Source organism: Elgaria multicarinata, chromosome 4 (genome assembly GCF_023053635.1).
Source record: "Elgaria multicarinata webbii isolate HBS135686 ecotype San Diego chromosome 4, rElgMul1.1.pri, whole genome shotgun sequence".
In the NCBI taxonomy this organism is placed as follows: Eukaryota; Metazoa; Chordata; class Lepidosauria; order Squamata; family Anguidae; genus Elgaria; species Elgaria multicarinata.
The window spans coordinates 106158373-106181128 of NC_086174.1; the positions used below are offsets into that span (position 1 = coordinate 106158373).

A 22756-nucleotide genomic window follows, 5' to 3' on the forward strand; every position below is an offset into this window, starting at 1 on the left:
TTCACAGTCACCTTACGAAAGGCCTTAAAAAATTAATTTCTCAGCCTGTCATTTCAAAGCCTATACCGGAAAATGCCATTTTCTTTCTGTAACGAACATTTCACTGACTTCAAGGCCTACGACTGATAAATCAGTATGAAAGCAGCTTGGTTCCCTGGATGTAGAATTCAAACAAAAGATTTAAAAATACAAACTTTTTTTTAATTTCAGTGAGTGTCTTAGAAGTCCCATTTGGTGACAGACTAAAAAGGTGATCTTTGACAAGGGCTAAACTAAAGATAATGCAGATGCTTTACTAGTCTGAATTAAGAATATTTGATGTCTTTCTAGAAAGATAATCCAGGGCAACAGCCTAACATGTTAAGCTATCGAAGAGCAATATTTGAACTCTTGCCTGTACTCAGGCAGTGCAGTAATCATCATACAAGAACTCATTATTGACCCATTTCAAGATGTAGCTTGATTGATGCTCTGTTAGATCTTGTACAGTATTCTCAGTCAATGCAAGTAATTAACCCGGCTCTTTCTGTTTTGTCCTCTGGGGCATCTTCCATATCCATACTCCTTTGGTATATCTCCTTAGAGTGTGTAATCATAAAGATTTTTTTAAAAACTCTTGCTCTTTAGCAGGATTCTATTTCCAATTAGCATCTTCTGCCAGACCTCAGATTCAACGATGGACCCACACGTAATGGAATTCCCCCTACTGAATGGTACCAATAGCTTAATCTTCTAACAAAATGCTTTCAACTATTGGGTTACATCTGGTTAGCCCTATCTGCATCCAGAATGACTTCCGTCAGCAGGATAGGTGGTGATCCCTGGAACAGTTTTAGGGAGGGGACTGCAGAGGAAAGAGAGAATGAGAAGACCTATTCCGTGAGCAGATGTCCACTCGCATGGATTTTACCTTTATGTACAAATACTCATTGCCTGCCAATATGACTTCCGCCATCGTATTTTATTTCTATTTCATTGTTATATGTTGCATGATCATGTTTTTATTCCTATCATAAATTGCCTTGAAATTTAGGAGGAGAAAGAATATGTTAATAAATGTATATACATAGTATATAAATAAATTAAATTAAATACATTTCGAAGTGGATGGCTTAGTCTCATATAAAGCCTTAAATTCCTGATAAATATGCCCTAGAAAAGACATGATAGAAAACAGTGGACCCCAAAGAACCTTATTGGATGTCACTCCTTAGAAGTTCAGTTGCATCAACTGTCTTTATAACTGTTAGTGGGAGGAAGAAAAATAGGATTGGAAGCATTTATATAGTACTGTTGAGTGTCAAAGCATTTCACATACATTATAACAGCAATCCTTACAGCAGCCTTCACCAGCCTGGTTCCCTCCAGCTGTGTCGGACTACAACTCCCATCATTTCTTGCCAACGGGCCTACTGGGGAAAGCTGCCAGACTGGAGAAGGCTGCCTTATAGAAATTATGTATGATAGGTTAGTACAGTTATTCCCATACTGAGGATGGGAAGAAGTAGCTTGCCTGAGGCCGCTTAGATTTGAACCAGATATTTTCTAAATTATACTCTTAGTTACTATACTGTAACCGCAAAACAACTATTTTGCCAAACATGTTTATCTATAAAAACAACCCACAAATTCTTCATCTAAACAGCTTTGGATACTGTACTTTACACATCAGCTAGAGTCAAACAATGCTATATTATTCAAATGAACAGAGGAAGACTACAAAGACAAAAGGTTTTTTCAGAAAACTAGAAAGCAAGCCTGGACAATGGTCTTTTTATACCCAGTAGGATGACATGTCTAACTATGAATATGAGTGGACAGAATTTTAATATGAATTTAGTCTTTGAAAGATAAGAGCTGAAAGCCTGCCTACTTTATTATCAACAAAGCTGCAGATGTTACAACACATTCATTTATTCTAATTACCGTTAATTACTGCTCAAATTATCGGCTCTTGAGTTGTTCTCATGCCAAGGTAGTTGCTTTGTGTTGCACAGCATCTTACGTTTTGATGGAACTGCAGTTATTTCCTGCAAGTTAGGAAATATTTAAGCCTTGCTTTATGTCAACTCCAGCTTTGTAAAATATGAGAGTTACTTTTTCTTGGACTTACAGCTTAAGGACAGTTCTACCCACTGTTACGCCAGATCCTTCAAGTAGGACTACAACTACTACACACAGCCCTATTTTATAACCTAATGTTTGAAAGATCTTGCTACCTTATTAAACATTACTTTCTCTATCTTTAAAAGTTTTCAAAAGCATCACGATTCCCAAACTGGGGACAAAGGTCCATAAATAGGATCAAAATAGCAGTAACCAAAAATTTAATGTTGGAAAGACCCTAATATATTCCACCATCAGAGTATTTTTAATAGCCACCAGAAATGCGGAAGAGACTCATTACCAATTTTACAAATGTGCTGTGCGCAACATCAGACGGGGGTTACTACTATGACACATATGACCCACTGTTTCTTCTTTGTAAAACCTCCTCGCTTGGCAGCAGACACAGTTCTGTGGTGCAGCTGACCACCTCAGATGCTTTTTCTATGTGCTTAGACCCAGACAAAGGGCTCTTTGAATCGATAACAGGAGCTTTGTTAGAATTCTCCCTTTACCTGCTCCAGGTGTGCATTCCCCTACCTGAGCCAAGTCACAAACAATAGTAGCTGAGAACTGAGATTCATATGCAAAGAGTGCTGTGCCAAAGCACTTGTTGACTTTCATGGTGGAGAAGAAGGGGTTACAGAATCATGTGCGTGCCCTTCAGCTCTTACTCAGTTCCAAACATGGCCCTGACAAGGGCTTGAAACATACTTCTCCCATGACATCTGTTACCCGTATAGCAGAGTTGAACCATTAACTAAACTGAAAGGAATAATTTAACAATAATGATTTTCGCCGTCCTGCTTCTTGAGAAATCAATTCCTTTGCTTATTCTGTTAGTTTTACCCTACCCAGTGCCTGTTTACCCTACTCTGTGCCTGTTTGCTTTCTCTTCCCCTCCTTATTGTTTTATCATGGTTTTATTAGAATGTAAGCCTATGCGGCAGGGTCTCACTATTTACTGTTTTACTCTGTACAGCACCATGTACATTGATGGTGCTATATAAATAAATAAATAAATAAATAATAATAATAATAATAATAATAATAATAATAATTCCCCCCCCCCTTCTCTATGCACCTTGTCATAGCTTTCAGTTCTCAACTCAGCTTGCTTGGTTTGTACAGCACTTCTACTCTGGAATCTCCTTGCTTGTCACAAATTTAACAGAAGTGACAAGCAGCATTCGAAAATTACTCATATTCTCTCATGAGATTTTGTGGAAATGTGGGACTGGGTTTTTGTTTGGTGAGAAAGAACAACTTTGGTGGGGTAATACTTATGGTGCCATAGATCCCATGTCTACCATTCTGAGCTTTATTCTATATAAATACAAAAATCATTCTTTGATAGCCTAATCATACCTGTTGTTTTATAATTAACAAATATTGTCAGAGTTCTCCAAGTTCCGTTAACTCATTTGTATAAGCATTCCAATCATCCCTAATAAAGGCTCCTGTTAGAGGTGGTGGTTCAAGTAAGAGGTGCAGTCACCGGAGTGAGAGTAGATAATAAATGAACCAATGGCCTGCCTCAATATGAGGCAGTATCATTTGTTTATACATGTTCAAGGATTTTAAAGCAACTCAGTTATCCTCTAGACATCTTTATTATCTATAGCCCAAACTTTATTTACTTTTGTCAGCATCATGCTTTTTTTTACAAATTTGGGGGGTGGGGGTGGGAAACCCCTTTTTAAATTGTATTACTCAAATAAAAATCTAATGTGTTGCTGCTAAACAAACCCAACATGATGAGCTGATAAACTAGCATCAAACACATTTTATCTTTAGGGCTTTATTACTCTCATTTTAGGCATACAAGATAAGCGGACACGGGAGTGTAACTTCCATCAAACACAATGGCTCTTACTTCCCATGCATAGGATTGTACTGTGAGACACAGCATTCAGCTCTACAACCTGCTGATTTTTCACAAAATATACGTCGCCAAAAAAAGAGAAAATGAATCACCAAAACAGAGGGCAAAAGAGGACATCAATTTGCAAAACATTTGCACGTGCTGATTTATATTGTATATATATGCAAATGCAGAAACAATCAGTTTGATATACTTGGAAATACAATACATCGCACCATAGTGGAGATTGACTAGGTGAGCTGTCCAGCTGTTGATGGCCAACTTCCAAGCCCTTGCTCTACCTCCTTATGGGTCTTTGACTTCAAACTGGACAGCCCATCAAACAGAGGACAACACCAAATAGAGGACTGAAAAGTAGGACACTTGGCCACACTACAGCCCCCCTCTGCCAATTCTTCAATGCCTCTCATAGGAGGAAAGGGCAGAATGTTGTGTAAGTATGATGCCCTGCTCAAAACTGCGCTTTTTCTTCCTATGTAAGAAAATACATGGGAACAATTCAGACATGTTCAACAAGATTCTAAACTGGTTATCTCAGACTACTTGGACAGAGTTCTATTGTGCTTACTTCCAAATAAGCCAGTCCTGGAGTGCAGAGTTAAAACAGAAAGTCAGAGAGAAGGAATATCCCAATTTCTCAGGACATACGGTCATTAATCTTAAGGTTGTTACACTTCAAGCAAAACAACAAACAAAAATCCAGGGGAATTTCATGAAGCTGTAAAACAGACTTCACCAACAAACTTGATACCCTTTAAAATAAAGATTAGGGATCACCTCAAATGTCTTCATGTGGTGTTACAACAATTATTTAGTATTCATTTTTTGAGGTTCCAGCAAATGGAGATTATACATTTTTGTGGTGTGGAGTGCTCCTGTTCAGGTTTCCAACCACTTCAGGATCCACCACAAATATATACTTCACTGTACGATTTGAAGTTCAAATGCTATTGAACTCAAACAAATAAAGAGTTTATTCTATGATTTTCCTTTGGAAAATTCAAGGTATGCAAAAATCAGAGATGAAGGCTGCAATCTTAAGCATATTTACTAAAGAGTAAGAACACAGTAAGGCTGTTTGCATATAACAAGAAGCCACCATGGGTGAATTTCCCCATGGTGCGTCTTGTTGCAGTACCAGATTCCATTTTGAAAATTCAAACTGCAGTGGGGGATGCCACAACCTGTTACGTGCGAACTCTGCAAGGATGGGTTGCTGGGGTGGTTAACATGCCACCCGCAGCCCTAAAAAAGGTCACAAGTTCTGAGTGGCATGTTATCCCATCCTCACTAGGTTTGCACATAATGACAAGCTGCAGCACTCTCCTGTAAGGGCTTGAATTTTTAAAATGCAAACCAGCAAGCCCTGCAGGTAAATTCACCCACATGGTAAATGGTAAGTGGCTTACCATTATGTATGAATCAGGTCACTGGGGCTTATTTTCATGTAAACAAGTTTACTACAGACCTGTAAAAGTTTTACTCTTGCCAACAAGTATCTACCATACTGATTCCCTCTTCTGATAACAGCAACAGCCATAGTTACAAATGCACGTTACCTCTCCTCCAATAGTTGCATACAAAGAATAAAAACTATAACATGCTTCTACAGCCATGGACACTGATGTAAAATAAACTACCACATGCTTCTACAGCTATGAATACTGAAGTAAAATAACAAATCAGCATAGATACAGAATAAAGAAAATAGAATAATAATCAGTTAACCTCCTGTACCGCAAATGGTTTCTCAAAGAAAGTACGTTACCTTAAAAGTGCTCTATAGAACAAAATAAAATTGATGATATGAGTTACACTTAATTACAGGAGGCTAGGTTTGAAGAAAAGGTCGTTAAAATATGAAGGAAAAAGGTGAATGACATTGCAATCATATAAAACTATTCAGAAATCCCTTATGTTCTTTTGGGCTTACTCGCTTGTGTGGTTTTAGGACTGCTGGTTGATTGAGTGAATGAAAAGAGAGAACGCAAAATGCCAATAATTGCAAGACTGCAGTATTTAAGACATTTAAAGCACCCTTCATCAACCTGGTGCCCTTCAGATGTTTTGGAATTCAACCCTCAGGTTTTCTGACCATAGGCCATGCCAGCTAAGGCTGATGGAAATTGCAGTCCACAACATCTAGAGGATAGCCGGTTGGGGAAGCTGCATGAATCTACCTTAAAAATAAACAACAACCCACAGGTGGGCAGTTATTTCAAATCAATCAGCACAGAGTACAAAGGTGTATCTATGTATAGCAGGCAGATTAGCATTCTTACTTTAAAACAATGATGTATTGGAAGAAGGAAGGGGATTGGGATAGGGAGGAGAAGAGAAATTCCATCTAAATTCACAATTACGGTGGCTAAAGACAATGACATATGGGTTTGAGTTTGAACATCAGGTGAACCTTGCAAATGTTTCTGACAAGGAAGGACAGCCAAAGATACTGGTGGTTACTGTTATTATTACTAATATGGAAGCCTCCTTCTGCTGCACTCCCTCCTTTTGTTTTCAACCTTTCAATTGGGGGAATGAGAAAGAGAAGGAAGGAAACACTGATGACCAGCACAAGGAATGGTTTCATGAGCACCTATGGAGAGAAGGATCAAGGGGTCCCTCCATCCCACCTCCCCACCCCTCTGAACCTGTCCCCAGGTCAGGGGTGGAGAAGGGACTCCAACGGAAGCCCCCGGGGTCAAACCGAAGACCACCCACCCCCTTCCCATCACAGCCCAGCACCAGCGCTTGAAGAACGACGGAGGCCAAAGGAGCCGGGGACGGGAGGGGAGAGGAGAGCGAGGGAGACATCAGCAAAAGGGTTACCTTGGTGTCCCGAGCCGGAAGAGCCCCGCCGCCTAAACACACCGGAGAGGGCACTGACAGCTCCCAGCATGCAGCGCGGCTTCCTTCCTCTTCCTCCTCCACCCCTCCCTCCTCCGACTCGCTTCGCCTTGCGCTACAGCGCCACCTGCCGGCTCTCGGCTAAACGGCGCTCTCTCGTCTGCGCTGGTTCTCTCGTCTGGGATTGACGGAGCCTTCGAGTAGGCTACCACGTGACTCGTCTAGGCTGCACTCCTATACGCACTTGCCACGGAATAAGCCCCACTTAAGGGACATACTTTTGAGTACACATTGCACGGCACAGTCCTTGAGAAAATATGAACTGCCCCACTGTGTGGATGTAAATACAAAATGCTCGCTCCGGGTTTTGGCAGGCCTTTGGGCAAGGTGACCACAATGAGCCCCTTTCCTCGGAAAGCTTGCCTTCTCTCTGCCATTGTCACCAGCTACTGTGGCTCCACCCGTCTCATCTTTGCTACTACTTGCTTGACAGGCTGAGAGCAAGTAGACTGCAGCATCTATTTCTCTTTCTCCTCACTGCCACCATTGTCTGGGCCGTTCAGAAGACATCTTAAACCATGGCTTTAATCACGGTGATTAAGCCAGAAAGCCAGGCGGTGTTCAGAAGACACTTTAAACCATGGCTTTAACCACGGTGAATAAGACTTTTTGCCTTCGTCGCCGTGGTTAAAGGTGTCTTCTGAATACAGCCTGGCTTTCTGGCTTAACCACCGTGGTTAAAGCTGTGGTTTAAGATGTCTTCTGAATGGGGGCACAGAGGCAAGTAAACAAGAGATTACAATGTCTGAGAGGAGAAAGCCTAGGGGGCTCTTGTCAGTGGGTCCCTACTGCGTTGTGGGCCCACCCAAGAGGTCCCCAACCAGATCAACACCAAGAAGGCTATAACACTTTGGAAACAGTATATGGAGTGTGTCCTGGGCCCTAACAGTTGTCAATACTGTTATAAAGCATTAGTGTAGATCCAAGCCTACCCTTGCCACCAACCTTGTGTGTTTACATACCTTGCATATAAATCATCTCCCAGATGCCAGTTAAAGTCTAGTCCAGCTTTCTGATTCTAGCTTTCTGCAACCAGCCAGATGCCTCTGGGGTTCAAGAGCTCACAAACAAGTCACAAAAGTGAAACTATCCCTCCCTATCTTCTGATAATCTAAAGGCATGCAGCCTCTGAACATGGGCATAGTGCGAAAGAGCCACAGCCCACGAATAACAGTAATAATAATTAGATCATTCGTGAATTTAACAAAGGCTGCACAATTTTATCCATATGGACAAGGGAGGCCAAGTCTGCAGCTCACTTATGAGTAACTCGATGGGACTTTCTTCTGAGTAGACAGTATAGGATTAAAAACAACGATGATTTGCGGCGGGCAATTTATAAAGACTTGTTTTCAATGCAATAGACTAGACTAGACAAGGCTACGCTCTGGAAAATATATTGGATTGTGCCTTAATTCTTGCAATCCTGTGCGCACTTACATGGGAGTAAGCACAATGGAATACAATGGGCTTACTTCTCAGAAGATCTACATTGGATTGCAAACCATGAAAGTCGACGAGACTTAACTTTCTGAGTAAGTATGCATAGGATAGAGCTGCAAGCTCTAGAAAGGCTCTTTTGATTGCAATACGGAGGATGCGAGAGGAGTGGGACAAAGAAATCCACAGACCAAAACAATAGAGCAGTCCTCGCTTGAAGCCACAGGGGGTAAAATAAATAAACCCGATTTAAATATACGGATCCCTTTCATTAAAAAAAATTGAATTCCTGAACCCACTTAATTCGAAATCGGAGAAAGACGGAGGATTTCTTCTTCGGAACAACTAACGCCTTCGAGATCCCAGCCTAAGCGTTTAAACACGGGAGGAGAAGGCGGCGGCGGCGGCGGCGGCGGCAGTAGTTCACAGTCCGAGAAGCTCGTCAGCCCGCAGCTAAAGCGACTGGGCTGCTGGCTGACCGGCGGCGCAGAGGGCGCTGTGTCGGAGGCACGAAGTCTTCTTTTCGCCGGCGGAGCTCGGATGCGTTTAAGCGCTTCCTGGGCAGGGCTGAACGTTTCCCCTCCCCACGTGCGTTCATTCCCCGGGCAGTTCTTGAATCTCGCGGCGGGCACTGCCTTGCTTTCCCTCGGCCCGGAGTCTCAGTGCCGTGATGGACGCCGCGGTGTTTCTGGAGATCAGGCAAAGGACGCAGAGCGGCTTGCTGATTATTGGGTACCTATTTACTGTTTGACTCTTTCCGTTTAGGAGAGCACGAGAAAGAATAGGTGGATTTGTTACATTTCTGTTCCGCCTTTCTTCCGTGGAAGGGGATCAAAGAGACCGTCCCCATGCAATCTTCTATCCAGGAACTGGGCAGAGCCGGGTTAGCTTCAGTGATCTCCGGTCTACACACCGTGATACCTTGGGAATTGTTATCAGATTCTGGGCGACGGGTTTCCGTCAGTGGAGGCTGGTAGCTCTGATTTCGGTGGGGCTGTGATACCATTCTGGGTTTCGGTCAGAACCAGTCAGCTCTAAAAGAGCTACCCAGGTGCTGAACCCTAATCTTGGACAGATCCGTTAGAGTTTTGACTGGTTCTCACTGAAACCCAGAATGGATTCATAGCCCCACCGAAATAGGGACCACCAGCGTCCACTGGGTTCTGTCTGGGCTAACAAACCCTAAACTCAAACAACAGCAAAGGGACTCCCAAGGACCTGTTGTGTGAATTGTAGAAAAGAAAAATCAACTAATGCGTGAAGGGGGAGGGTAGTTATGTTTTCTAAAATAACCATTTGAACTACTTTTTAAAATGATCTCAATTCTGAAATGGTAAAGGCTTGGATTCAAGTTTACCTGGAAGTCATGGCGTATTATTTGGGACGTTTCCCTAATTCCAGATTTATGGGGGATTGCACTCTGCACATGCTAAAGCGCACTGTGTTTTCTTTCTGTGCACTAAACACAACAAATCCTATGTTTGTGTCTTGGTAATAAAAACAAGTGCTGGGGGACAAACCCCAATGAAGCCTGGTTCAAATTACGGCATATCTAGGGTATGCAGGCTGCAATCCTAAACAAATTTAAGGGCCAATCCTATGCATGTTTAGACAGAAAAAGTCCTACAACTCCCAGCATTCCCCAGCCAGTATGGGGGATGCTGGGAATTGTAGGACTTTTTTCTGTCTAAACATATACAGGATTGCACCTTTACCTAGGAGTAAGTGTCATTGAACTCAGTGGGACTTACTTCAGAGTCAAAATGCATAGGATTGCACAGGGTTGGGGAACATCCCCCCACCCCCTGTGATAGCTGCATTCCCTCAGGGGTAATTTGTGTGGTGGTGGTGGGAGGCAGATGGCAGTGATTAGTGGGGTCCAGAGCCAAAAGTAGGTTATTTTCTGACAGGCAGTTCTCTCTCCCTCTTCCAGCTCAGCAGGCTGCAGGGGAAGGGACAAATCACTCTTGCCAGAGGACAAAGTCTGAACTGATTGCTTGCACAGAGTTTTTGAAATTGGGCTGGGGGCTGTAGGTTGCCCACCTCTGCTATACACACTTACCAGAGATGTGATGAAGGCTCTCTCACCACACCTCAGAATTAGATCTTAAGAACATATTCTTGGGTGTGAAGCACACCTCAAAAGTAACCAGTTCAACTGCTGTAATTACCCCTAAGAAAACCAAAGCAATTATAGTTTCTGGCAAACTCTAGGTATTACACAAACATTCAGAACCCTCAGAAAATACTGAGGTTCTTTGGATGATGTTGTGATAGTCAAACTGGATTAAAACAAATTTAGGTTTATAATGTAAATATATCCCCGCGTGATGTCACACATGGACTTTATATAGGAGCCCTATTAAAACATTCTCATTGCCTACAGCTAATGGGCCTTGATCATGCAGAGGTCCTGATCACATGGAGCTGAATGCAAGTAGCTGCCCCTTTTCAGGCATCTGTTTTCAAGGCGTGTGTGGTGAGGGTAAGGCCAAGCAGGTAGGCACCAGAGGGTGTGGGGCAGGCAGTTCATTCCTGCTCCCCCTCCACACATTTGCCCATTCATGGAGAAGAATTTCTGAACAGGTGTAGAATTTGTTTAAATGGAGCTGCAGTACAAATGTAATACTTTCTGTCCACACATACAAATAGAACAAGATTGACAAAGCAGCCTTACTGCTACCAATTTTAAGTAGAAATCCAAGATTTGCATGTTCAAGATGTGTGACTTTGATATGTAACTTATAATTAATCTTATTTGGAAATAATATTGCGATTTAGCAGGGTTTAATTATCTCTTCTTTTGCTTACATGGGTATTTAGCTGTGCCTCTTTTACAAACTCCCAACCTAGCTCTGTTCTAATGGAAACTGATACTACCTGTCAAAGAATGTTAGAGTCTGACACAATTTATGCTAATGAACATATATCTTAGTTCTGTAATATATAGCTCTTAAATACATCAGGATAATAAATTGCTTATTTTAGATTTTAATGGTTGCTTGAAAGGCACCCACTTTATTATCCCTTAGGCCTCGAGTTTAGATGCCTTTATTCTTTGAGGCATTTTAATGAGTTGTGTTGGAAGGAAGTTGTATGTTAAGCACTGGACCTGTAGTTTTTGACTGTACTGTTACTCGTTGTTATTCTTGTTTATTTTATTGGGTGAAATCTAATGTTGCACAAGTGGAAGGCTGTAACCCAGGCAAGGTCCAGGCTTCTGCAATAGATCTTTCCCTAGTGCTCCTCCTCCTCCCCTGGGCTACAGTGGGAGAGGAAAATCACCCTAAATTGTTTGAAGGAATCTTGCACCACTTACGCACTTCCCCTCTCCCACTACATCCCAGTTTAATTTGATTTTAATTGTTTAATTGTATATTTTACTGGCTGGTTGCTGTTTTTAATTTGCATGGCAAATAGTCATAAAGGGAGGTATGTAAGTAAAAATAAACCAAATAGTTATTTTCAGACTCAGTCCTATCAATTCGTTATTGCGCAATTCCTACATATAGAATGTAAATGGTCTCTTTTAATTATTTTTAGTCAATTAAAGCCAGAATGCTGGGCTGTGGATATTACAGTGTTGCCCTCATTGCTAGAGCTAAAAAATGGTGAAGATTGCAAGCCCATCAACCTTCCACCAGAGGTCAGGATTGTTCCTTCTTCCTGTCGAGGACTACAATATGTGCCCGGGGATGGTTTACATATGAGACTGCTAGTTCAAGCAGATTTCAATAAAAGTAAGAGCACCTTGCTACTTTTTTGTTTCTTAATCATTGTTTGTTGACTACTTCAGAGTTAGCTTCTCATAAAGCAAGCAGGTCGAACTGTGAAGGATTAAGTATGATTTTCAGGAAAGCTGCAATTTAACAAAAGAGTATGGGATTGGTGAAGGTTTAACTTTTAGCTGTGAGATTTGCTGAAGCAGACTTCACATTGTGAACTACTTCCTCCCTCTTTTTTCCCCTTTGCCTCTAAAGTTTCTTTAACTCCAACTTGGATTTTATTGGATTTACTCCCTGTAATGTGCTGAAAGTTGTTAATTACCTCGCTTCGCAGGCAGAATGAATGCATAGCAAAAGAGTAACGCAGCATTAAAGTAGCAGCTTTGTAGTTTTTGTGACTTCTGAAATATAATTCTGTGCTCTTGTTCTGTCTCTCTTACTTCATTTGTAAATGGGCTTGTTAGTCTTACCGGTTCACAATGGTGCACATCTTTGCATTCAACGCTTCTCTTAATAATTTTGGCTGAAATCGGTGCCCGTTGCGGAAACTTGGTTCAGCTGTGGAATTTATGCTATATACACTTACAAGGGAATACATCCCATTAGGCTCAGTGGGGCTTATTTCTTAGTAGGCTAGTATAGGATTGCTCTGTAAGTTGCATAATATGTGGGTTATGCACTGTTGATACAAAGGTAAACTTCTTTTAGGATGTTTTTAACAGTGTATGCTATGTTTTAAATCTGTATTTTATGTATTTTATGCTTGTTGTTGTTCTCCACCTTGATCCAATTGGAGAGGCGGGTAAGAAATAAATTATTATTATTATTATTATTATTGTTGTTACTTCATGGGGCAGTATCCAAAGCTGCCCCTTCATTTCTGTTGATTGTGTTGTGCCAGCAGGACTCACTGCCTGTGGTACAGGAAGCACTTCCCAGAAACAAGGCAAAACACTTAACGAGCTCCACTGATCTGTTCCATTCTGGAAACTAGTGTTTCGGTTCATTTCTGGTTGGTTTGGGAAATGCTAGCTTCCTGTTGTGTTGTGCTGGATCCCACTGGCACATAGGCAACATTGGATACTGCCCATGCTGTTGCTTTTTTAACCTCAATTAAAATGATTTATTGCTGCATGGATGCTATACGAACCCTGCCTTGAGTGGGTTTTATACTTAAAAGTGACTCAAGAAAATAATTTTAAAGAAATAAAATTTAAAATAGAATAAGAAGAGCCCTGATTGATCAGACCAAGGGCCACCCTATTCCAACATCCTGTTTCTCACAGTGTCCAACCAGTTGCCCACAGGAAGCCCACAAGCAGGACAATGAGATTGATGGCCTTCTCCTCTTAATGCCCAGCAATCAGCTTAAGAGGTATTCTGCCTCTGATCATGGCAATAGTATAAGTCTCTGTCTGTAAACTTATGTTGGCTATGAGCTTGCTAGCAGCCATTATTCTGTCAGTTTCAGACCACTGTGTGTGTAATGAAGGAGATAATAATATTGGCCTACCTTATAGGACTGTTGTATTCTTGCTGATATAAGGAAGTATTTGAACACTTGAAATGTGCTATATACATTTCATTCTTATTATTTTTCTTGTGAATCCTGTGCTATGGAGAGTGTCTTCTGGTGTGAATGTGATGGCAATTTTACTTGCTTTTGAATGTTTAAAGTAATGTGTGTTGTGTTCTTCAATATCATTTCAGAACTGGTACTACCTGTGGCTGACAGTCTTAAATCCAAAATGAGTTGCACCTTTTACTGTCAGTCTTGTGGTGAGACTGTAATAAATGATAGGTAAGTGCCGTGCCTCATTACTGTTTTCCTGTGGGTGAATGTATTTGCACTGTGCTCATATTAGATGGTGTGAAGACTTCCTAGGCCAGGGGTCTCCAACCCTTTTGGATCTGTAGGCTAACCACAGAGAAGCATCGTTAAGCTAACCACAGAGCCCTCAGTGTCTTCTGAATGGGCCCAATATGTTTCTATTGGACATTCGGTTTCTCAGTAGCAGGGTTCCCCCCCATCCCCATATTTCTTGATTCATAGGCCATGGATTCCCCCCCCCCCAATTGAAAGCTATAGAGTGTTCGTAGCAGTATGCTGGTTAATCAAAGGCTCTTGTTTTTTTGTTTTGAAAGAGATTGCTGAACAGCATGGTTGCTGAGCACCTGTGAGGCTGTAGTGCTTGGCAGGTGAACTGTGTTCAGCTTGGTGAACCACAGTTTGTGCAGGCTTGTTTTATGCATGACACATAGGAAAAATGCTTTTCATGGTATTGCTCTTGCCATTCAGTAGCTTTCAGAGAACTGAGCAGAGTGGCATTTAAATTAATTTTCCTCAGCTAACTTTTCTGGCATTGACCCTTCCCCATTAATCCCAAATATCACTGCACATTTGGTTTAGAGGTACATTGAAAAATGAAACGCGGAAGGTGTCATCTGTTTAAGCTGCAGTTTATTGCGTTACATTTTGTGCTGAGCATTCATTTCCCAGCATACATGAAAGACTTGGTATTGTGCGCTAGGAAAATGTATTGATGCTCAACATTCTAGCACTGTCACAGGATTAAGTCTTGTTTCTTTCTATTTATTACAGCAACTGATCTGTATTTGTGTTTTTTTAAATAAATAAATAGATAGCTTGAAGAACTAGGTATTGAAGTGGTTATACAAAAGACTGAAATTAAAATTTTGCAAGTGTACCTCTCTTGCTTTTGAAAAAAGAGATTAATGTTGCTAGGCTTGTAATGTACTTTCCTAGGCCTGATATTAGCTGGTCTGATTAGCGTTGGGAGCATTCACATAATAAATTGGCAAGATGACAATTGGGCAGTGCTCATACTAAATTCTTACTGAATATTCACCAATTAATCATCCTCTTGCCAGGATCAGCATGAAATTTGAGATCTGTGTCTGCGTGTGTAATATTTGACCATGTGAAAGTAACCTTAAATCACCTTAGGTCTCCCTTGAAGAATTTGGCCCTCTTGTTACTTCCTGTTCATCACCAGTCTTAATTTCTTCTGAAACATTGCATTACAGAATCTCTGTTATGGTCACTAGAAGTGTCACTAAGTCTCAGTTTTACATTTAGGATAGGGATGGACAACGTGTGTTAAGGAACAAACTTAAAACTTGCTATTTTGTCTCTCCAACTGTTAAGAGACATTCCTTTCCTCCACCACCCTCCCTGGCCATTGCTACTACCACCACCACCAAAATAAATGTTTTCACATTCGTTCTATGTGTTTTTAATGTTTTCTGCAGCTCCATGAACACTTCCTCATTAGTTTTGGGAAATGCTTTGGGAAATGGGTCATCTATGGCAGGAATCACAGAGCCCTGGAATATCTGGCAGAATGTTGTTAGGCAACCTGCCAGAACTCACTACTGCTGCTTGCACACTCTTCATTATATTTGTACAATTTTCAGCATCTGTAGTGGATCAGGCTCGATGCAATGGAAAGGGCAAAGTTGACTCTTGTGTAGGCAGTCCTTTTCTACCAAAAGGACAGGCTACAGAGCTGAAGTCTAAATAGCCCCTGCCATAACAACTAACCTCCTCTTTGCTCTTTCTTAGGACATTTCTCAGAGTTCTTTCCCTTCCCAGTGAGAACTGGAGTGATTTGGTGGAGGAATGGTGTTGTCATCCCAACCCCTTCAACGAGAGCCTGCTTCAGCCACAAAATGACGATTGTTTTCTTGCACACAATTACTTCCTGGTTAATTCAGGAAGTGATTTGACTGGGTCAGGAACTGAAGTCCTTCATCCAGAGTTTCAGGGTGCTACTTCTCAAAGTAGCGGTTCTGTGTCTGTGAGTACAATGGTGAAGGAGCAACAAATAAGCTGAAATATTACATTCCTTTTACTTTTCAGGATTTGCATGCATAAGGGTCCAGGTTTGTTCCCTGATATCTCCAGTTAAAACAGGCTGGCCAACAACAGCAGGATTCCCCAGTCTTGTACCCAACACATGTGTTGGATTACATCATTCCAGTTCAGCATGATTGTTGTATTCCAAGACATCTGGATGCACCAGCATGGGCAAACCTCCTCTAGATGGGACTCCAACTCCCATCAGCCCCAGCCAGCATGATGGAAGTTGTAATCCAACAATATCTGGAGGGCTGCAGATAACCATCCATGAGTTAAAAGGATCACAGTAGCACCGCTGGAAAAGGGTATCTACCAGAGACTTCGGATACCCACTGCAAGACAGGACAGATCATGCTGGCCTAGAAGGACCAGTTGTCTGGCTCAGTAAAAGGCCATATCATATATTTATATCCGTATTTTCTGATATGACTGCATATAGCTCTCCCTCAGAACACATTCAGCAACTATTTAAAATGTCTCACACTTCTATGCTTTTTCTCCCCAAAGGTTCCTTTGAGCCCAGCTGTGGCTGTGTACCTTAGAAACCTCCCTTTCATCTGCATATAGAGATAGGCTTGGAATTGGACTCAAAGCATTATTATTGTTATTATTTCCATTTTTATACCTCCCAGTAGCCAAAGCTCTCTGGACAGTTTAGAAAAGATTAAAACCTTACAAATACAATGTAATGTATGGAGCCAAATTAAAAAGTCTGAAACCCTGGAGAGCTGTTGTCAGTCAGTGTTGACAATACTAAGTGAGATGAATCAAGGCGCTGACTCGGTCCAGCTGAATTTTTTTTAAAAATATTTTATTTACTAAAGAAACGTTTGCATGCCACTTTTCAGCCCTAAAAAAGGTCCTCAAAGCAGCTCCCTGTAAAACGATGTATTAAAATACAACGAAATAACATACAATAAAACCAGGAGCAGTATAAAACAATCTTATTTCTGATTGAAAGGGCAAGAGGCCTGTTTCCCTAATTTCTGTCCTCCTCGTCCCCTCCCTGCATCCACACTTTAAATTATAATTTGTGCTGCCTTTGGAAATCTGTTGTTTTCCCTAACTCTTAGGAGTTTTTCATAGTTCTTCATCAATTGGTAATTTTGATGTCAAGCTTGATGAAACAGCCATGACAGAGAGAGCGCCATGGACCAGTCCTCCATATCACCTGACAAAATATTTTTTAATGGAGTGGTTTTTCCATTCTGCTGAGATTCAGCGAGTCATAAGTCACTGAATAATGAGCTGTTGAACAATGCGCTTCTATGTTTGCTGAATCAGCCCTCAGAGTATCTGATACCACCTTATTTTTCCCCTTTCTCTTTCTGGCCCCAGCAAGGCAACTATACTCCAAATCGTCCTTTAACACAATTTTTAAACACCCAGAGGTCACACAGCATTCTAGCAGTTATCTCTAGAGAGAAATATTTTCTTCCAGACAATATCAAGGACCTTTTAGAGTAGAAGCGCAAAAAGATATTAAGAGAGTGCAGATGGCCAGCAGCTGAAAGTTGTCACACAAGATACATTGATTTAATTTGTCTGGCAGGAAGTATTGCCACTTCGGTTCAAGCCAGTGCAAACACAGAGCTTTCAGCACGTGACTCCTCTGCCATTCCATGCACTTTTAAACTGGAAGGAAATTCACTGGGTGGCACTTTTCACAGCAGAGCTTTGTGTGTGAACGTCACACATACATAAAGGCTCTGAATGTTCGTTTTGTAAAAAACCAACTCCCACAACAATGCTAACTTCCCATATAAAACACATAATCTCCTCTAAAGTTTTTATTTAGACCTTGCCTGTGGTATTATTATTATTATTTATTTAGCTTCCCTATTTAAAAAAGAAAAGAAAAGGTATATCTTACCAGGACTCCCAAATTGTATCTAAAGCATAGGTAAGGTCCTTGGTGGTTCAGGCTTGTAAAAAGCACTGCCTTCAAAAGCATATGCACGGGAGGCTTGGGAGCCATGTTACCAATCATACGGTTTTTATTTATTAGCTACTAGTCTTGGCCCAAGCCGACCCTGGCTGTGTTATCAGCTCATTAGGGAGTGAATAATCGCAGAAGTCCCATCCCATAGCTCAGCTCCCATAGTGTTGCAATATAGGAATAGTAATGCTGATCCATCTTTCAGGCGTACTGTAACTGAAGTACTTGAATATTTAAATAAGTGCTATATACTGCTAAATAGTAATAGCTATTACCACTTATCCTTTTCTTATGTCTATAGCTTTCTATTCTTCTGATCATTTCATGTTGCAATTACCAGTAACCTTTTCTACTCGGTAAGTTATGAGAGTGCAATTCATGCAGAAGTCTTCAGTCTTACACAGTGAGGGATTCCATCCCGACCTCCCATTTTGATCAAATGTTCTCTGCAAATAAACCTTTATCATCTGATGTTTGCAATGTATTTAACAACTGAGCACATGTTCTGTATTTGGACTGCCTGTAACAGAGTTGGGATCAGGTGCAATGATTTTTAAACGTTAACTGGTATGATAGTTTTTGTGGAACGGTAATAATCTTCCTTAATGTGGAAACGGTAACAGTTGGAAATAGAAATGAAGCCATTTGTTCTGAGATGCAGAGTAAAACTAGGAGAAAATTGTCCAGTGAATCTAATTCTTTGGCATAGCTTACTTAAAAGTCACTCCCAGCCCCATAATTATCTAAAGAGATGAGACATTTAAATATTGATTTTCCCCCCTACAGAATTCAAAGGCAAATAGCAGAATAATTTGCAAGCGCTGCAAGACCTTGTTGGGAGAGGTTATGCCCTCAGGTAAGGGATATGCAAACAAAATCATCTTTGTGGGCTGCTTTAGTCACATGCAGCTAGAGGGTTGTGTGTGAGTGAGTATGTGTGTAAGAGGCTTTTAGTGGAATCTAGGACCCCCAGAAAGGTTAATTGTATATCTAACCAGGGGCCCACAAATTATGTCCAGGCTTAGTAGCCAAAATATATTTCTATTAGCCAGTGAGAATATATAAAAGTGCTCTGAACACATGCAACTTGCCCTTCCACCAAGCAAGTGAAGCTTGCCCCTACCACAGAACTAAGACAACAGGGACTCAGGCTTATGATGTTGTTCCCATTAAACCTGAGTCCCCTGCATTTCTCTCTCTAAAGATTAAATATTTTCACCACTTCCCTGGCAAGCCTCAGCATAACACAGCAAGCATCTATTTAAAAGGCCAGGAGGCAGTCTTTCCCTCTTTCAAAAAAAATCCACTTCAGACTTTTCTTCCTTCTCTGCAATAGCTTCCCTTCACAACACCCAGAGGACAAAACAAAGGAAATTGGTCTTTTTTCTTCTTTCTGGTTTAGGAAGGGGGAGTGAGGGGGAGAGAAAGCCAGTTGCAAGTGGGTCTTGGCAAAAGCTGAAGGAAATATAAGGGAGATTTGAAATCATAGAATAGTAGAGTTGGAAGGGGCCTATAAGGCCATTGAGTCCAACCCCCTGCTCATTCCAGGGATCCACCTCAAAGCATCCCTGACAGATGGTTGTTCATAGCCCTCTGCTTTTTTCTATTGAGGCAGTTAATCAATTTACAAAGAAAACTTTCCTTATTCTTTTAAAAAATCTACTTCAAGTTGGAATGAAGTGACACAGGACTTTGTTGACTGGAAGGAATATATTCTTTGCGGTTGCAAAGGTTCTTTAGCTTCTCCTGTAGAGTTCCAGGAGAGGATGATACTGAAGTGGGTGATGGGGACAAGGAAACAGGGGTGGGAGAACAGCTTTGCGCTAGAAAGAAAAGGTAATATGGCCTGTCAGGGTTCAGACCACAAATCACAACTTCAGTATTCCCAGAAAAGAAGGGGAAAAGGAAGAAATTCTTGCAGATGCCATTCAGAACTAGAGAATACAGATTCTCTCCCAGAAATGTCCTTCAGGTTTTTTTGGCAGCCTAACTGCTATAAGGCAACCTCCCTCCCTGAGCGTTTTTGCTCTTGTAGACTCCTGTCCTGCTGGCGAGTGAGTTTGCTGAAGGCTGGTTTTAAAATGTGTTGAAAACTGTTTTATATTGGATTTTATCATTATTTTAAATAAATTAATTTGAAACTCCTGGGGAAAATAATTTCTTTTCTTTTTTTTGGACCTTGTTCCTATGCTTTTAACAGCAGTCTGACAAACAGAAATTTAGCAGGTAAAGATTTCCCTATCCATGGAAAGGCACAAGACAAGAGCCAGTGAAACAACTCTATTTATCAATCACATTTAGTACACAAAAACTTATAACATAAGAGGAGCCCTGCTGGATTAGACCAAAGGTCCATCTTGTCCAACGTCCTGTTTCCTATAATGGCCAACCAGATACTCCAGTGGGAAGCCTTTAAGCACGATTTGGGTAATTGTCCCCTCCCACTGTTGTTCCCCAGCACCAGTTATGCATGGTGCGGAAATGGTGGATAGGCAGAGTTTCCCCTGACCTCCTGTCATATTACCAGTACCTGGTATCATCCCATGAGGCTGTTTAGTGGGAGATTCAGGACAGAAGTTCTTCTTCTCACAACACATAGATAAACTACGGAATTTGCTATCACAAGATAAAATGATGGCCACCAGTTTAGATGGCTCTAGAAGAGTTTGGACAAATGCGTGGAGTAGAAGGCTATCAATGGATACTAGTGATACCTATATATTTCCTTCAGTATTGGAGGCAGCATGCTGGGGAACATGGGTTATCAGGTGCAGTTGCATTCATATCCTACTTGTGGGTTTCCCACTGGCAGCAGGTTGGCCCCTGTGAACAAGATGCTGGAGTAGTTAAAGCATTTAGTTTTATTCAACATAACTATTATGGTCTTAACTTGCCTTTAATTGGCAAACAGCCTTTGAACCTTGAAAGTTTAATTAAATCAATGTAATGAATTATAGTTTCGAAAGCTACAAATTCCTTGATTTTTGCAAGAAATGATGCTTCTCAGCATGCTTAGAAGTGTCATTTCAACTTCTGAGGCATATCTGGCAGGCAAAATAGCTAGCTGAACAGGTTGTCCGGGGTGCTCTCTCTCTCTCTCTCTCTCTCAATGATGGTTGCCCTCACTTTGCAAAAATAAAAGTTGGGGCATTCTACTAGCGAAGGGAGGGCTGGAGAAACAGGCAGGGAATGGCAGGTAGAAAGCAAGTACCATTTTGACATTTGATCCAGATCTATATGGCTCTCTAGATAGTTGTAATGTTTTGAACAGGTGTTAGATTCACATTTCAAGCTCCTTCCCCATTTGAATACTTTCCCTCTCACCAGTTCTTTATGGTTCATGTCTGGTTTCAGGATTGGATCTTTGTCCCATTATCATGACTTAGTAACACTTCAGTTGTATGTTTTATTGTGAATTAATTCAGCATTAAGATCCTTATTTGTATTTTTAATTTTTGCTTCCAGGTGTCACAAAATACTATTTCACTGAATTGTTTGTCCAGCCATCTGAAGCTGATGTCAACATGATACCAAGGTGTTAAAGCATTATGCAATTTTATATTAAATTGGTGCTGTTTTTAAATTATCTATGGCAGGGAAATGTGACACCCTCCAGATGATGTTGGACTGCAACTCGCATTATCCTTTACTATTGACTGTGCTGGCTAGGGCTGATGGGAGTTGCAATCAAACAACATATGGAGGATCACATGTTGCCCACCCCAAATCTAAAGGCTTGTTGTACTTCCCTTTTATCCATTTACTTAAAATATTATACAAATATTAACATTGTTTCAAGCACTTACCAGAGAGTAAGCCTCATTGAAATGAATGGGACTTCTGAGTAGACATGGATAGAAAAAGGAAAGTAACCTCTTGTGCAAGCACTTGAGTCATTACTGACTCCTAGAGGGATGCCTGCTTTCGCTGACGTTTTCTTGGCAGACTTTGTAGTGGGGTGGTTTTCCATTGCCTTCCCCAGTTGTAGTTACCTTTCCCCCAGCTAGCTGGGTACTCATTTTACCGACCTCGGAAGGATGGAAGGCTGAGTCGACCTGAGCTGGCTGCCTGAGAACCAGCTTCCTCTGGGATCGAACTCAGGCCATGGGGAGTTTCGGCTGCAGTAACTGCCGCTTACCACTCGGCTCCACACAAGGCTGTAGAGGCATGGATAGAATTGCTCTGTAAATGTATTTATTGCTTTTTTTTCCTGCGCTCTTTCTCCTGCTTAGTTGTGACATTAGAATGTGGTATTAGTGAAGGGAATCACTGAAGTCAAAGCTCATCTTATGAATAATTTAGACAACTTGTGTGACTGATTAAGGGATGCCAATTTTGGGGTGGGTGGGTGGGTTTACCCAATGGCCAAAAGTCATAACAATTTAGAGGTATTGTTTTTCTTCCTAATAGCAGGAAATGTGAATACTGTTCCTTGAACTGAAAGTGCAGTCCAGGAGTCTGAGCTGCATCAAATTGTGTTTGGACAGTCTGTTCATCGGACGGACGGAGGAGAGAAGATTGAATCTTCTCTTCTGCTTGCCCTCTGTTCTCCTGAATCAACCTCCTCCAACTTGATGCCTCCAGATGTGTTGGACTCTTGTTCCTATTATCCCCAACCAGCAGGGTTAATGGCATGCTTGCTGGGAGTGACAGGGAGTTGTAGTCTGATGCCACATGGGGGAAGGCTGCTCTACACAGATATGAGTGGGAGTATTGGGCATAATCAGATTATTTGCATGCTGTTGAAACTCTTACATTGGACTTCTGGTGGTCGAAGAATCCCTTTTGCATACCTGCGCTACCTCTTGTTAGATCAGAACGATAGGTGCCTGTAAACCTGAACCCTGTATCTTCAGGTAGAATGCTTAACC

At 41.4% G+C, this 22756-nt stretch overlaps 2 protein-coding genes across 3 annotated transcripts in view; one reads left to right on the forward strand and one right to left on the reverse strand.

Annotated features, from left to right (window-relative positions):
• Window positions 1-6869, reverse strand: part of DOP1A (DOP1 leucine zipper like protein A) — a 63367-nt gene extending 56498 nt beyond the window's left edge. For both annotated transcript variants that reach the window (XM_063124916.1, XM_063124915.1), the window contains exon 1: window positions 6821-6869. The gene's annotated coding sequence lies outside the window, so the exon portion shown is untranslated. The remainder of the gene's footprint in view (window positions 1-6820) is intronic.
• A 2139-nt stretch (window positions 6870-9008) lies between these two features.
• The window catches only part of UBE3D (ubiquitin protein ligase E3D), a 72775-nt gene continuing 59027 nt past the window's right edge, over window positions 9009-22756 (forward strand). The window contains exons 1-6 of the mRNA XM_063125466.1: window positions 9009-9070; window positions 11882-12078; window positions 13774-13864; window positions 15650-15884; window positions 18672-18741; window positions 21351-21420. Of these exons, the coding sequence (XP_062981536.1) occupies window positions 9009-9070; window positions 11882-12078; window positions 13774-13864; window positions 15650-15884; window positions 18672-18741; window positions 21351-21420 (725 nt within the window). The remainder of the gene's footprint in view (window positions 9071-11881; window positions 12079-13773; window positions 13865-15649; window positions 15885-18671; window positions 18742-21350; window positions 21421-22756) is intronic.